The sequence below is a fragment of the Anopheles moucheti genome, chromosome 2, assembly GCF_943734755.1.
Source record: "Anopheles moucheti chromosome 2, idAnoMoucSN_F20_07, whole genome shotgun sequence".
In the NCBI taxonomy this organism is placed as follows: Eukaryota; Metazoa; Arthropoda; class Insecta; order Diptera; family Culicidae; genus Anopheles; species Anopheles moucheti.
This window is the reverse complement of record NC_069140.1, coordinates 80,091,557-80,105,081: the sequence shown is the minus strand read 5'-3', so window position 1 is coordinate 80,105,081 and position 13,525 is coordinate 80,091,557. Positions and strand designations below refer to the sequence as shown.

The 13,525-nt window shown below is 43.2% G+C and overlaps 1 protein-coding gene across 1 annotated transcript in view; it reads left to right on the top strand.

Moving 5' to 3' along the window:
- Positions 1-13,525, top strand: part of LOC128310467 (calmodulin) — a 33,637-nt gene that overhangs the window by 8,403 nt on the left and 11,709 nt on the right. The window contains exon 3 of the mRNA XM_053047114.1: positions 916-1,090. Coding sequence (XP_052903074.1) covers positions 916-1,090 — 175 coding nt within the window. The remainder of the gene's footprint in view (positions 1-915; positions 1,091-13,525) is intronic.

Sequence of the window (13,525 nt, the reverse complement as noted above, 5' to 3'; positions counted from 1 at the left end):
GATTATTTTACGATCCATTGATGGAAACGGAAGCACAGAAATCTGCTAAAGTACAACTAAAAGGTTAACTTTGCGTGCAATGATGGGAACTGCTGGATGGTGTAGGATTCAGTTGGAAGGTCGGCGTTTGCGAAATTAATCTTATTCTCACGTTCAAGCGTGAGACAGTTCCACGTTTTGATTCCTACTCTCCCCCGTTCCCCCCAAGAACACACCACAATAATCGCATTGGTTATGCCTTCGGTTTTACAACTTTTCGAGGTCGGTCATGTCTCTTTGGGGCCCAGGCAGTGAAAGGCAATAAGTTATGTTTGGGGTTTTGTATACCTAGACCGGATCCAAAACATTTCCCATAAACTGAAAAAGAGATTAAAGCCATATTTTCAAAACATACCTACTCCGTGTTCATCTTGTTGATAAATGGGTTTAGAGTGCAATAAAAAAAAGAGGAAGGGAGGAAGAACATATCCGTCCGTACAACGTGTTATAAATTTGCTCCAATCAATCAATCTCCACAGGTAGAAGAAGGGTTTGATGAGGCAAGGAAAAGCAGAAACCTATCAATACCCCAATCGATGTATGTATATATGTGCGGGCATGCCCCAGTGCTTGGCGGGGCACTTTCTACACACAGCTTGTTAGAAGATAGTTCGAACGTAATCATTCGGCACGTACTAACTGTTTCCGTAAAAATTAATGGTACGATAGAAATATTTACATCCAACAGTGACAGATGACGCGCACAACACTACACTCCCCATTATTAACTTTTGATGCTGGAGTCTTCTACTAGTGTCGGTTTTGTTTAGCCCCTATTGTTATTAATTGTACTCTCCATACAAAAAAATGCAACAGTTCGATTTAAACCACCTACATTCGTCCTCATGTACGGCATTTCAATTACTCTTTTTGCAGGCCGATCAACTTACGGAAGAACAGATCGCTGAATTCAAAGAAGCGTTCTCGCTGTTCGACAAGGACGGCGATGGCACAATCACGACCAAGGAATTAGGCACCGTTATGCGATCGCTAGGTCAGAACCCCACAGAAGCAGAACTGCAAGACATGATCAACGAGGTCGACGCGGACGGTAAGTGTTGAATGTTTGCAGTTTAATTGGACATTCGTTAGAATTCCTTGCTTTTGGTTTTAATGGGTTGTGTTGTGGCCGGTTTCACCGTGCCTCGCGACGAGTGTGTGTAAACCCGTATATCCGAGGGGGAAGAAGGAGATATGATGCTTCGCATCAATGTAATGCATACGATCAATATATTGCCCCTTTAGAAACCGTCGTCTGCGCGTGTGGGGGTGAAGAAGTAATGCGAAATGGGGTTTCATATTTATAGTGGAAGATGTCCACTAATCATTGACATATTCCGGGACAGCAGCTGAGCCAGCAGCACGTGTCTTTCGTTGATGGAAATGTAGGTTTTCTTGTTGTGTAACAACTTTTTGCTACAATGTTTCGATTTCTTGCTGTGCTTTATCAAATTGATCTTAATTTGATAAAACAAAAAATCTGTCATAATCCTTCATCAAGATTATGCTAATGTTTAATTTCTCTCTTTCTCTCTCTTCATATTACTTTGTAGAGTACGTACGAAACGCGCTGTTGTTCGATTCAAGGACTGAAAGTTGGGATAGTTGATCAGTCCTTTCACACCCCCCTTTTCCGTCAGTACGGATTTTGTTGCATCAATACTGTGATGAAGCATCTTGAGTCTTTTTTTTTTGTTTATTGGAAAACTTACAGTTGGATGATTGGTGGTGCTTCGTCGTAAACTGGCACGCGATCGGCGCATTAATCACCACTCAGAAAAGGTTTCGCAATCAGATTCGAATTATTTTCCAGAACTTGTGAAACGGTAGACGGCGACAGGAGAGAAGGGAGCTTTTCGGTATGCACACACTGCTCATGGTTTTTGGTGGTGGTGGCCGTCGACGTCTCTGTACTAATGGGGCATGGGTGGTGTTGTAGTACGATGACTATGAATGATGTTGATTTTGATTGTGACCTTCGATAATGGTTTGCTTGGGCGAGCGGAGGAAGGATAGAGATGATGTGAAGCAAGAAAGGTGGTGGTGGGGTGTGGCAAGTACTATTTAGGAACAAATTTGGGCGAGGTATAGAGCAAAGGTCACATATAAGGATTCCGATTAGTAAAATGCCTTCTGAACACGGTGTGTGACTTGATGTGAGGGTGGGTTGTACCCGGTTTTTGGTGGTGTGTTACCGGTGATATACTATACCCTGGATGGGGAATTGCACAATTCCTAGGGAAGTAGCATTTTGGGTGGACGACCATCATTACTACATCGTCACATTGTTCACGGACCTGTACCACTCACTTTTTGGTGTGTGTGTGTGTGTATCATTATACTGCGGGGGGAAAAACTGAGAGAAACTGAGTTTCGAAAACTATCGATCCGTTTCGGTTGGGCCAGTTTAGCACAAATGGGGGAAGGGGAAGTTGGGCGCACCCGGCCAGGAGCAGCATTATTTGAAGGGTGGCAGCAAGCTCATTTGCAGCAGAGAAAGCTTGGAGAAGCATAAAACACCCACCGGGTCATTAATTGGATTTCCACCAAATGGTCTTTGTGTACGGCTATGTGTCCTTCATGTTAACACAAATCCACTTTCACTCGCCCGAGAGTAGCCAGTACTTGCATATATCGTGTGTCTGGGAAGAAGGGAGTATGAAACGATTATATACGAAACATCAAATATATGTATGGAGGAAATGAGATCATCCGTAATACGAGCGCGCGCTCTGGGTTTTGTAAACTGGTTTTGTGCCCGCCGCCGCCGCCTACACATTTATATGTACATCGACGTCCTCGAAGAAACTTCATATCCTGATTGGAATAATTCTAAAGACCCGTTTCATTGCCGAGGAGGTGGTGGTGGTAGGGTGGTATCCAACTAAATGGATTTGAATAGGAAAAAGGTCAAACCTTACATACAACCTTCTACACTAACTGTAACTTTTTCGGGATGAAAGGAAATCCTAGTGCACATCACTCTTTGGGTGGTGGTGGGATTATGTGAAGCAAAAAGGGAAATAGCTTGTTTTTATCGTAATGAATTATTCATTTGTTGCATGGGAGAAGAATTTTGGCTCGATTAAAAATGTGCGTCGCTCCCTATCCCTAACCAAGCAATATTTTTGGGGCGTTTGTAATAAAAGTATTACCAATATCAAGTTTATTGCATCCATTAATGGTGAAAAGGTTTTTTTAATTACCTGAAGAACGGCCGTAAAGTAACAAGGAAGAAGGGATATGATATTTGAACATTTTGCGCTACATAATCATTCGTGTGTGTCAAAAAAGATAACTTTTCTTTCTTTTAACTTGTGCAATATATTTTGGAATTTGTGTAGGATTTTATAATAATTCTTATTAATATGTCTAGCTGTAAATATGAGTATTGTTTGTTGTCATGACAGTAAATAAAAATTAACTTTGGCAAAAACCTCAAGGTTTTATATTTATACAAACAAGAATGAACGTTTCCGAGTATACTACATTATCTTGTATTTAACTGCTTTTGCAAACTTTTGCAATTTTTTGATTAACTTTTGAAAATTTACCAAAATAAACACAATTTAACACTGTTCGATTCTTGGAACAAACGAATCTAATACTCCGCTGCCAAATTAATTCTGAAAATGATTACTATTTTTTGAGAATTTATTACTCAAAAAGTAATATTGTAAGCTATTTAATTAATGATAAAAACTTTATTATATCCGTCCTGCGAAACATCTAAATGAAACATAGCTGTTTAAAATTACGACCTGCCGTACAATGGTGTAATGAGAGTAGCGTTATGAATTGCAAAGTTTTGAAAATGGTTCCAGGGAGGAAATTTATCTCTTCCATCCTTTAATAGGGATATTCGATCCATAAACCAAACATTGCCCCATAATGAGCATCTGATGCTTTTGTGTGACCGCGACGACGATCGTGTGCAAGCGATATCAATAATTATCAATATTTCTCCAATACGCCCCCGGTGTGTTTTCGTGGCTTTCTTTTGCCTCATTAGTATCAGGCGGCCTCCCGTGCTGCGCCTTTACTACGAATCAGCAAATTAATTGAGGTAAAACTAGGAAATTGGTCCCTTCTGTGTATACACCTAACAACATTGTTAGTGTATTGAAGTTGATCTCGTGTGGTTATATTCTAAAATGAAACTATTACTCACCAGATAATTTTGTCTTATTTTAATATGTTTTTTAGGATTATCGTTGGATAATAATTTTGACCGAAGAGGAGTAGCAGTGCTGAGAGTTGATGAGTGGTGGTGGTTGTGTAATAATAATAGCGAACTTGCTGCACAAAACCCTCGCATGATGTGCTAACCATTGTCATAATTGAAATACGGGCTGGTGCTAATGGAAAGCGGGCTTACAGAGCCACCGCCCTTGTTTATTGCGAGACGAGTTGTGTGTATGTATGTAAGGGTATGCAAATTCAGCGCGGTAAGAGCTCGCCTGCGCGCGCTCTCTCTCTCACTCTCTGTGCCTGTATGGTATGTGTTGTTTTGTTTCAATTTTCGTAATGGGCAGATCCTCGGTGTAGCATCAATTCCCTCTTGGACTGTCCCGCTGGTATGCAAAGAATTTCAAATGGAATCTGCTATGCTTTCAGTTTCAGGTGCACGCATTTTTTCTGTTGAGCGCGCTACGAGCGCGTACGAAATGTTTCCGAGCGCTTGTGGAACGTTCCATTCGAAAAATTATCAAATGACAGCGGGTGGTAGCTTTTTGGCGTGTGCCCAAAATGGTTCTTGCTCTCTGTGAAGCAACAGTGTGTCATCGCTGCGCGCTGATAAGAGGAAAGGACGGCGAAAGGAGAGTTGCGGGCGCACAAGATATCGATCCGTTTTCCAGCGGTAGCAACGGAACGAAGTCAACCAGCAGTAGCCTGACAGTAGCTGCTATGTGTAAGCCATACACAACTACGCCTCTCCTAGCACAGCCACCACCAACGAAGAGGAGCTGTGTTGTGCGCACGCCCATCTGCTACGAAACACACCGAAAAGGCCAACAAACAGAGTGTGTGTGTGTGTGTGTGTGTGTGTGTGTGTGTGTGTGTGTGTGTGTGTGTGTGTGTGTGTGTGTGTTGAGTAAAGATCTCCAGCAAAGATACCACAACCACTGCCGGTGCCGGGAAAGTCACTCAGCCCCGGAGAATTCTGCGGAAAAAGCTTTTCCACCGAAGGTTCCACTACTACTACAACCCAAATGATGGTGTGTGTAGCGCTTTTGTGTGTGTTTTAGAGATCGAGAGAAAGAGAGAGAGAGAACAGAAGAACAGTCACTACCAAAACAGGTCGCTATCCTTGCTATTTCTGTATGTGTTTCGTACTACAGCTTTTTTAACGCGTCCGTGTTGGGCTTTCGGTTTGCCGAAAGTCGCTCGTCTTCATGGGAACCTGGGTGTGTTGTGTAGTCGCTTGAAAGACGCACACAGCCGTCCCGGCGGGGAGTTGCATGCGGCAAACGTCGTCGTATACACCTGGAAATTCTTAAACCGCTTCCAGGATTGCTTGTCAACCATGCTCTCTGACCCCAATGCGGGGAGCAGTGCAGGGATTGGGAAATTGGTTCTGCGCATTAAGAAAGAGGTACACATACACCAGTGGAATTAAACCTGTGTGTGGTGCTGCTCCTGGTGCACTTAGCCCGCCCAGCACACACGGAAGCACCCGTAGGAAACAGGACTTGGGTGGTTGTTGCGAAGCTTTTGTGAACAACACACGGAGAACAGGAAATGACACGTCCGTTTGATTAACGAACGAGATGGGGGAAAAGCAGGGTTCCATAATGTGATAAAACTTGGCAAGATTTGTTACTTCCATCACCACCCCAACCCCCCGTTGTGTGTGTCAGGATTTGCTTCGGAACAACCCGAGTTAATTCCTTGCACCTATTCCCTTTAAGATCCTCTGCGAGAAAAAAAAAACATGTTAAAGTACACAAAAAAAAGAACGATCGTATCTCGTAAACCGTTAACACAGATGGTTTTGTTGTTCAGCAATGGGAAAATGTGCATTAAGTAGTCGATCGTCAAACACACACATCAATTGCCCCTTTGGCGGAAGAATCGTCGTGTCGTAAACTACGAGGCGCCTCCATCGGCTGTAAGTCATCGAGAGAAGCAGCAATAAAACAGCAAACCCCCAATCTCTCCTAGTGATAATACAAACGTTTATTTTTTATTTTTTATTTTTTAGGCTCACATTAAAACTGGAGGTCAGAAACGAAATGAAAATACATTTAGTAATACACCAATTCATTATCAACGGAATGTTCAAGCGGGGGCGCTTATACACGATTCAGTGGTGTATGTCTGAAGAGCGAGAAAGAGAGAGCGAGGCTGAATTCCAAACCCTAGACTTCATTTGCTGGCGATGGCAGCATTTTTGGGGTGATGATGGAGTGTTGGTGACGTCATTTTTTTTCTACACACTCCTCTATCTAATCCTGACACGGGGCCTTCTCTGTGTGGCCTTATTCTGGCTTCAAATTCCAGTTTTCTGATCCATTTTAGCTTGCTGCTTCCTTTTGGGGGTGGACTGGTGATGATGGAATGAGCAATGTTGGGCGTCAGTTGCCTTGATGTGTATCGTGTTGGCGTCTACCCATCGTCATCGTCGTCGTAGTTCCATTAAAATCGTCCACCCACCCGAAGAAGTATGCTTGTTTGGGTCGATAAAAAATAGGAAGGCGAGAGTAGTAAGGGGTGAGAAACCCGTTCCCAACCACCACCACCACCAGCAGCAGCACACACAGCCCCACTCTTGCGTGTTGTGGTGGTTGTGCATCATCATCCATCCCACCCATCGTTACGCCACCGCCGCGTTGTTCGATAAATTTAGCATCCTTTTGCAGCGGGAAAAGCTTTCAAGGAGTTGTCATTCTTCGAATTTCGTGTCAACAATCTCGTCGTGTTTTTTTGGGAATCATACCAAATTTTTGACTCCCCCGCTGGCCTGCGCCCTCCTTTATGTGTGGCCACGGCCCGGTCGTGTGCGGTGTGTAATGAGTTTCAAGACAAATACTGTTCCTGCCCGCGGAATGTGCTGCTCCACGGGGGGTTTTTTTTTATTCGCTCCCGGTCCCGTCTGGTAGCTTTCATAGCTTCGGCAATCGAGAGTTTCATGGTAATCCGCGCGCGTGTTCTCTTTATCGGAAGGTTACCGTGAAAAATGGCAGCTATTGATTTTCCGGCTCCTTTCCAGGGATTTCCTGTGAAGCATCGCCGAATGGTGGGGGGCTGTTGTCTAGCGATGCTCTGTTGTCTTTTAATGATTGGAGAGTGCCCTACAGAGAGGCCCTTTGGAGGCATGCTTTTTTCTCTGGGGGATTTGTTTGGTTTTTTTGGCATCAATTTTCGAAAGCCGATTTATTATGTTCCCCTTCAGACCACCGCCCCATTGTGCGGTTACCAAAGCTGTCAAATATGTGAGTGCGGTGGAGGAAACAAGGCTTCATGATGTTTCTTATAAATCACTCAGCAGAGATAGTTGTTTGCCGTTTGAAAACAAGATGCGAACCAGCAGAAACATTGCTTTATTGGATGTAATTCCGTGGTGTAGAGGATCCTTTGACGAGGATAAATTTTTTGTTGTAACGCCGATGGACAGAAGTCAATAGGTGGGGTTATTTTGGGCTCTCCTCATGGGAAAAATTGTCGATTGTAATTCTTTTCCTGTTTTTATGTGTAACGTCAATTTATTATGGATGAACCTTTTTGGTATCCCGAACCCCCGAGTATCCAATTCCCCCACGGATATAGAGCAAAGCCCCGTGAAATGTTGCGTGTAGGTAGTAGAATGATATTTTATCAAGATCGTTTCCTTGTTTCCAAAGTTGTGGAACGAAAAATGATGCCCCGTAACCGTTTAAATCGCTTCGGTAACAAATTGTCAAGGAGAGTAATTTACAACATGTGATAAGAAGAGTGAAAAACGAGATCTCATTTGTAAGAAAGCTGTGTGTGTGTGTGCATATCAAGTTGGGAGGGAGAACTCGCCCACTTTCCGCATGAGCAATTACGAATGCAAAGTACATGCTCTCACTGCCGGATGTGGTTTGAAATAATAGTCAACAAGGGGGTACATCTGGTACTACCCACTGGGGGGGAAAAAAAGAAGCATAGTTTTCTTTCATTATGAAGCTTTTTCGTACACTTTATGGGTAAATTTAAGACGGCGAGAGAGGGACTGGTGTTGGGGGGTGGTCTTGACGTCACCATGAGTCGACAAAACCGCATGCTAAATTGCACTAACCAGCGTCATCGTTGAATGAGTTGTGTTGTTTTATTACGGACGGCTTACAATAATTATCCAGGAACGATTTTCTGCTGCTGCTGCTGCTGCTACTGTGGGTATTTGTGGCCGAGAGACGGTTGTGAAGTACTGGGCGGCTCCATGTGTCTCATGCTTGAGCTTTGCAGCTGTGGCAAAAGAAGGCCACACAACCGTATATGGCAGGGGATGACGTGGGAGAGAACAATTAATTTAAAATGTAAATTATGATTTGCCATAACGGTTGCGAGATCCGGGACTGTGAGTGTGTGTGTTATCTGATTATTATGCTGGTTACTAGCTGTGGGCTAGGTAAAGCTCTTCTCTTCCGCGTTTCGACATTGCTGCACGGGCGAGAATGGGGTTGAAATTGTAAACATTGAACGGGGGTTTATATTTCCCAATGATGAAACCTGCTCTCGTTTAGGCGGCAAATAGTTAACCACGCAATAACTAATACACATATAGCGTTTTTTTTTCTAATACAATTTGTGAATCGTTCTCGTCATTGAAGAAATCATTTTGCTCTCTCGAACGTTCGGAAACGTGTACATGTTTTTCGGTTCTTTGGTTCTTTGCCTATATTGCCACTGTTACCAGTTATAACGGTATGCTTCTGGGGTGTACACCAGGGAAAATGAAACCCATTACGAAGCACCACCACAACCATCACCAGGGGCAATGATGGGGTAAAAGCAGGTTGTCCGGAACTCCGCGTGTCCACAACACGACAAGAGAGAGAGAGAAAGAAAGAGTGGCTGGAAAAATGCTGTGTGCATGCCGTCGTCCCCCATATGCGTGGTGTGTCCTTGTCGGCTCATAACCACCCTTTATGAGGGGGAGGGGATTTATTATAGCGTGTCCTTTGCGCCGTGTCCCCGACTACACTGGCCCGCTTATTCAGTGGAATCCCAATCCCAATGAAGCACCGTCTCGGATGTGGTTGTGTGGGAAGGTGCACAGGAGGTCACGTACTATAATAATCTGATAGTGAACCTTTCGTCTGGAGGCAATACTCTGTCTGCTGCTGTGGTTTCCAGTATGGTCGTACGTGTTGTTGGATATCCTTGAAAGGAAGCCCGCAATGGGAAGAAGAGAATGTTAAAAGATTGTTGAGCGTCGTATAAGGACAATGATTCCATTTTGTTTCGGGGCCTGGAAGAAATCCCCGGCCAATCGATATCACGAAATATCCGTATTTCATGATCTTTTGAGGTGTAAAGATTAAGCTCTTGATTTATACATTTATATATATATACGTACATATTGCGGTTTAAGTCTAGTCTAGTCTAGTCTAGTGGTATTAAAAACCTGTTGTATCTGTTATCCATATTGGCCACTTATTCGGTTAATAGTTCTTTTAAATCAACGATCTTATTTGAGCTTTGTTGCTTCAAAAAAAGCTCCTTTTCTTTAAGCTCTAACTAATTTATTTTTACCCTTTCTGTATGTATTATTGTTATATTTTTAGGGTTTTTTTTGTTAAATATGTTTTACTTATCGGAATCAAGTAGAGAAAACAATTCGTGGTATTTCTATTAGAAGACTGGAATTGGTTGACTCTCGTGCATTAGCAATGCAACATGCAATGTACGCACTGCTGCTTCACACCTCGTTGAATTACGTCAATGTAACGTGGCCCTCTCAAGTATGGACGATAGCATCTTCTAGCTCTTTTTCAACATGTACCGCCCAGTGGTGTGTGCCTGCGTGCGTTTACTGTTTGCAGTTATCTTTTGCGCTTGTGATAAAGCTCCACCTGGTCGGTCGCCCCCGGTTCGGCAGGGGTGTAGACCTTTTTGCTTATCAGTTTGGCTTGTCTTATCTTACATATCGTGTTTCCATTCGTTTGGTATGCATTTGTCGTAGTGCATGATTTTTTATCGACGATGACGACAATTTACAGGCAGTCCCCGAGATACGCGGTTCCTCTTATACGCGGTTTTTGGAAATTTGACTTATGAGTAAGTTTATAGCACAAAATCTAAGCAAAAAGGTGAAAAATTGGTCTCAAATCCATTTTTTGTCACATAAAACATTTCTTTCTAACTTACTTTAACGTAATATTTCTAAAAATCGAATGATTCGCTCAATAAATAAAGTTCCGAGAAGGAAGTCGACTCAGTGACTTTGAAGTATAAACGAAATTGCACCAGGATTCGACCTACGCGGATATTCGAGATACGCGGATTTTTCCCGGGTTATAGCGGTCCGCTATAATAGCGTATCTCGGGGACTGCCTGTATATCTATTCTATGAAGAATGTTCAATGCTGTAATTAATAGCCGTAAAGTGGCAAAGTTTGTTTTTTTTTTAACAAACTTCTTCATTCCAGGAATATCAATCATTTGTGCACATATTTGTATATATCTCCCGCATAAGCAAAACCAACTCTCCAATCGTACAAAGGACATGATCTTTCGGTTTATTTGAAACACGGGGGTCGCGCGGCACACATCAAAAGAGGGAATGCCAGCAGCAGCACAATTGTGGATAGTTGAACTTGAGGAATTTCTTATCCCCCGGCCCCCGGGGGGTATAAACGTTCCGTCCGCAAACGGAACACAGAAAGCATCCACATCTAACGAAATAGCTCCTGCCCCCGTTACTTGTCCTTGATTGCATTGGTATGCGCACTTGCGAAGATTGGTTCTCTTGGTCGCCTTTTTCTCTGTGCCAGTGCTTTTAAAGCTATTTGCAACAAACATTCAATTGGGGGAAAATTGAACTGTCGCTTCTGGGGGTATCTCTCTGTGTTGAAGAACGGTTGTTGGTAGAATCGAAAATGTCTTGTTCTTTTTCCACTGCTGAATGATTTAACTAGTCATACTCCTAACCTAGCTGGATCGCGAGGAATTTAATTTTCTTTCCAAACATCAGGCACATAACACACCACTGTGTGATTATCATCATGCAGAGTCGTCGAATATGATATCGTTGTAGCGTGAACTTTTGGGCTGTGTTTTCCTTTTTCTTTGCAAGAAATTCTTTAAATTATTACTCTCACGTACCTTCGTTATTTCATGCAATATTTTCATATTTTTTTGAATGCCATTTTTAGGACGATGAGAAGTGGGTAAAATGCGCGAGAAAATACGGCAATTACCTTACCATTGCACCACAAAACAACGCGACACGAGTGGGAAGAAGACATGTGAACCCACAAACACACCCACACATGTACGAAAAAATGCGAGGACACGGTCAAAATGGGGCCATAAATAATCGAAAAACCGGGCAGTAAATATGACGAAACGAAGGATAACAATGAAATTTATTGTGGTATTATACATTTTCTTCTGTGGTTGGCTCCCGGTGGTGGTGCGCATTACCGAAAGGGTATTTTTGTTATGGCATGACATGCTGGAAAGGATTCCCCCAAATGTGTGTGTGTGCGCGCATCGCACCATAAGGACTATCAACAGTGAAAGAAGGGCTCTATACTTGACGATAGGAGGATAAAGCTTTTGGACATGTTTTTTTCTTTTTTTTCGCCTTCTTGTTGAACAATACGCGTGCTCTGTCGCGGAACAGGTCTACTACTCTTCCATGACACACGGTGGTTCGTAAATCGTTCCAAGTTTGTTTGGGATTTACGCGCCTCGCAAGACTTTCCTCGCAATGATTCCTTTTGTTGTTGATGCGTGGGAGAGTGGGTGGGTGAGTGTACCTTTGCAGCACCACCAACCGTCGGGTGGTTAATCTTCTCCTTCAAACGTTGTCGTTGCGATGTGTGTTGTCCTCTCCTGTCGGAGCTTCGATCCGATTACCATAGAGATACAATGAATAATATTTATTGCCCTTTTTACGTAGCGACAAGCGATGTGGCGTGGAATAAAGTTTGTTGTTTTTTTATGTCCTTCGTGTCCTTCTCAGGAGGAGAAAACTATTTTATGTGGAATGTGTTTCATTTTTTTGTCTACCTTTCGTTTGCACACTACTTTTCTATTGTGTGCATCCGTTCACCACAACAGTAAAGTGGAAAGGGGAATCAAATTTGTCACGATAGCTAAACTTTGGTTTGCGTAATATTTTTGCTAGCGTCAGCGGTTAGTTTTATTGGTTAGCGGTCTTCCGTTCGAGATCAATAGAATGTTGCCTTCGCTGCTGAAGAAACATTCGCGCAGTAAACAAATTTGTGTGTCCCATCAATGATGCTTGACAGTTTGGATTTAACTTGTTTTTTATTTAATTCTTTTTTATCCTTTTCATGTAAACTAGCGATAGAGACCCGTGCGGTATATGTGTTCGAAGCCTGAAATGAGCTCTTTTTTTACTTTCCTATCAATCCATCGAATCGACACACAAAAGATAGGACAAAACTGAGCAAGGATAAGCTTCTGGAGAGAAATGATATACAGAAAAGCACCTAAACACGCACAAAAAGTGAACCCTCCCGAGAGATATGGTGTGGTGTTCGAAGCGACGACGATCTATACATAGCTTTTACTGTGTAAGCTCATCCGTAATCACGCTAGTTTGACATAAACGTCCCCTGATACGTCCTAACCCCCTACCCCACTCATATCGGTTGGTCATGATGGACACAAACACCCATACGATACACAAAACACATTGTAATAAATTTTCCTTCCCGGAATTTTGGTGCGGTGTGTGGTGTTCCCCGCGTGTCCGCGTGGTTTTTCGGGAGATGGTGGGCAAGTCATTATAATACTACACACACACACACACCCAATCCATGGGAAAAACCATCCATAGTGCCCTTTTGCGCGCGGACTTGAGCGAATGAATCAATTCAACCCCCACTTGTGTACACGGAGAAGCCCTCCGCAAAGAAGTCCTTGCAATAACACTTTTGTTGTGTGCGCCAAGCACGAGAAGCAATAGTCCGTAACCAGAGTATGGACGTGTCTGCGGGACTGGTCCGGGGTTTTTTGGATTTTATGGCCAAATGGGTAAAGTTTGGTGGTGGGGCAAAAGCAAGCATATTGTGCTTGAACTCTACTATTTTAGGCAAAAGCCCTATTTCACTTTGCGAACGGGGGATGGTGGGGGTGACGAGAAAAAAAACATTCCAATGAGACGGGTGGGTGGGGTGATACCACCCCCCCATTCCATTCTTCCATCCCGCTTATCTATGACCTCCATTGCCAATCATGTTAGTCGTCGTCGTTGCCGTCGTCGTCAATGGTGTACTCCATTGAAAAAGGTTCTTCACGTTGCTGCTGTTGTCCTTCTGCTTTT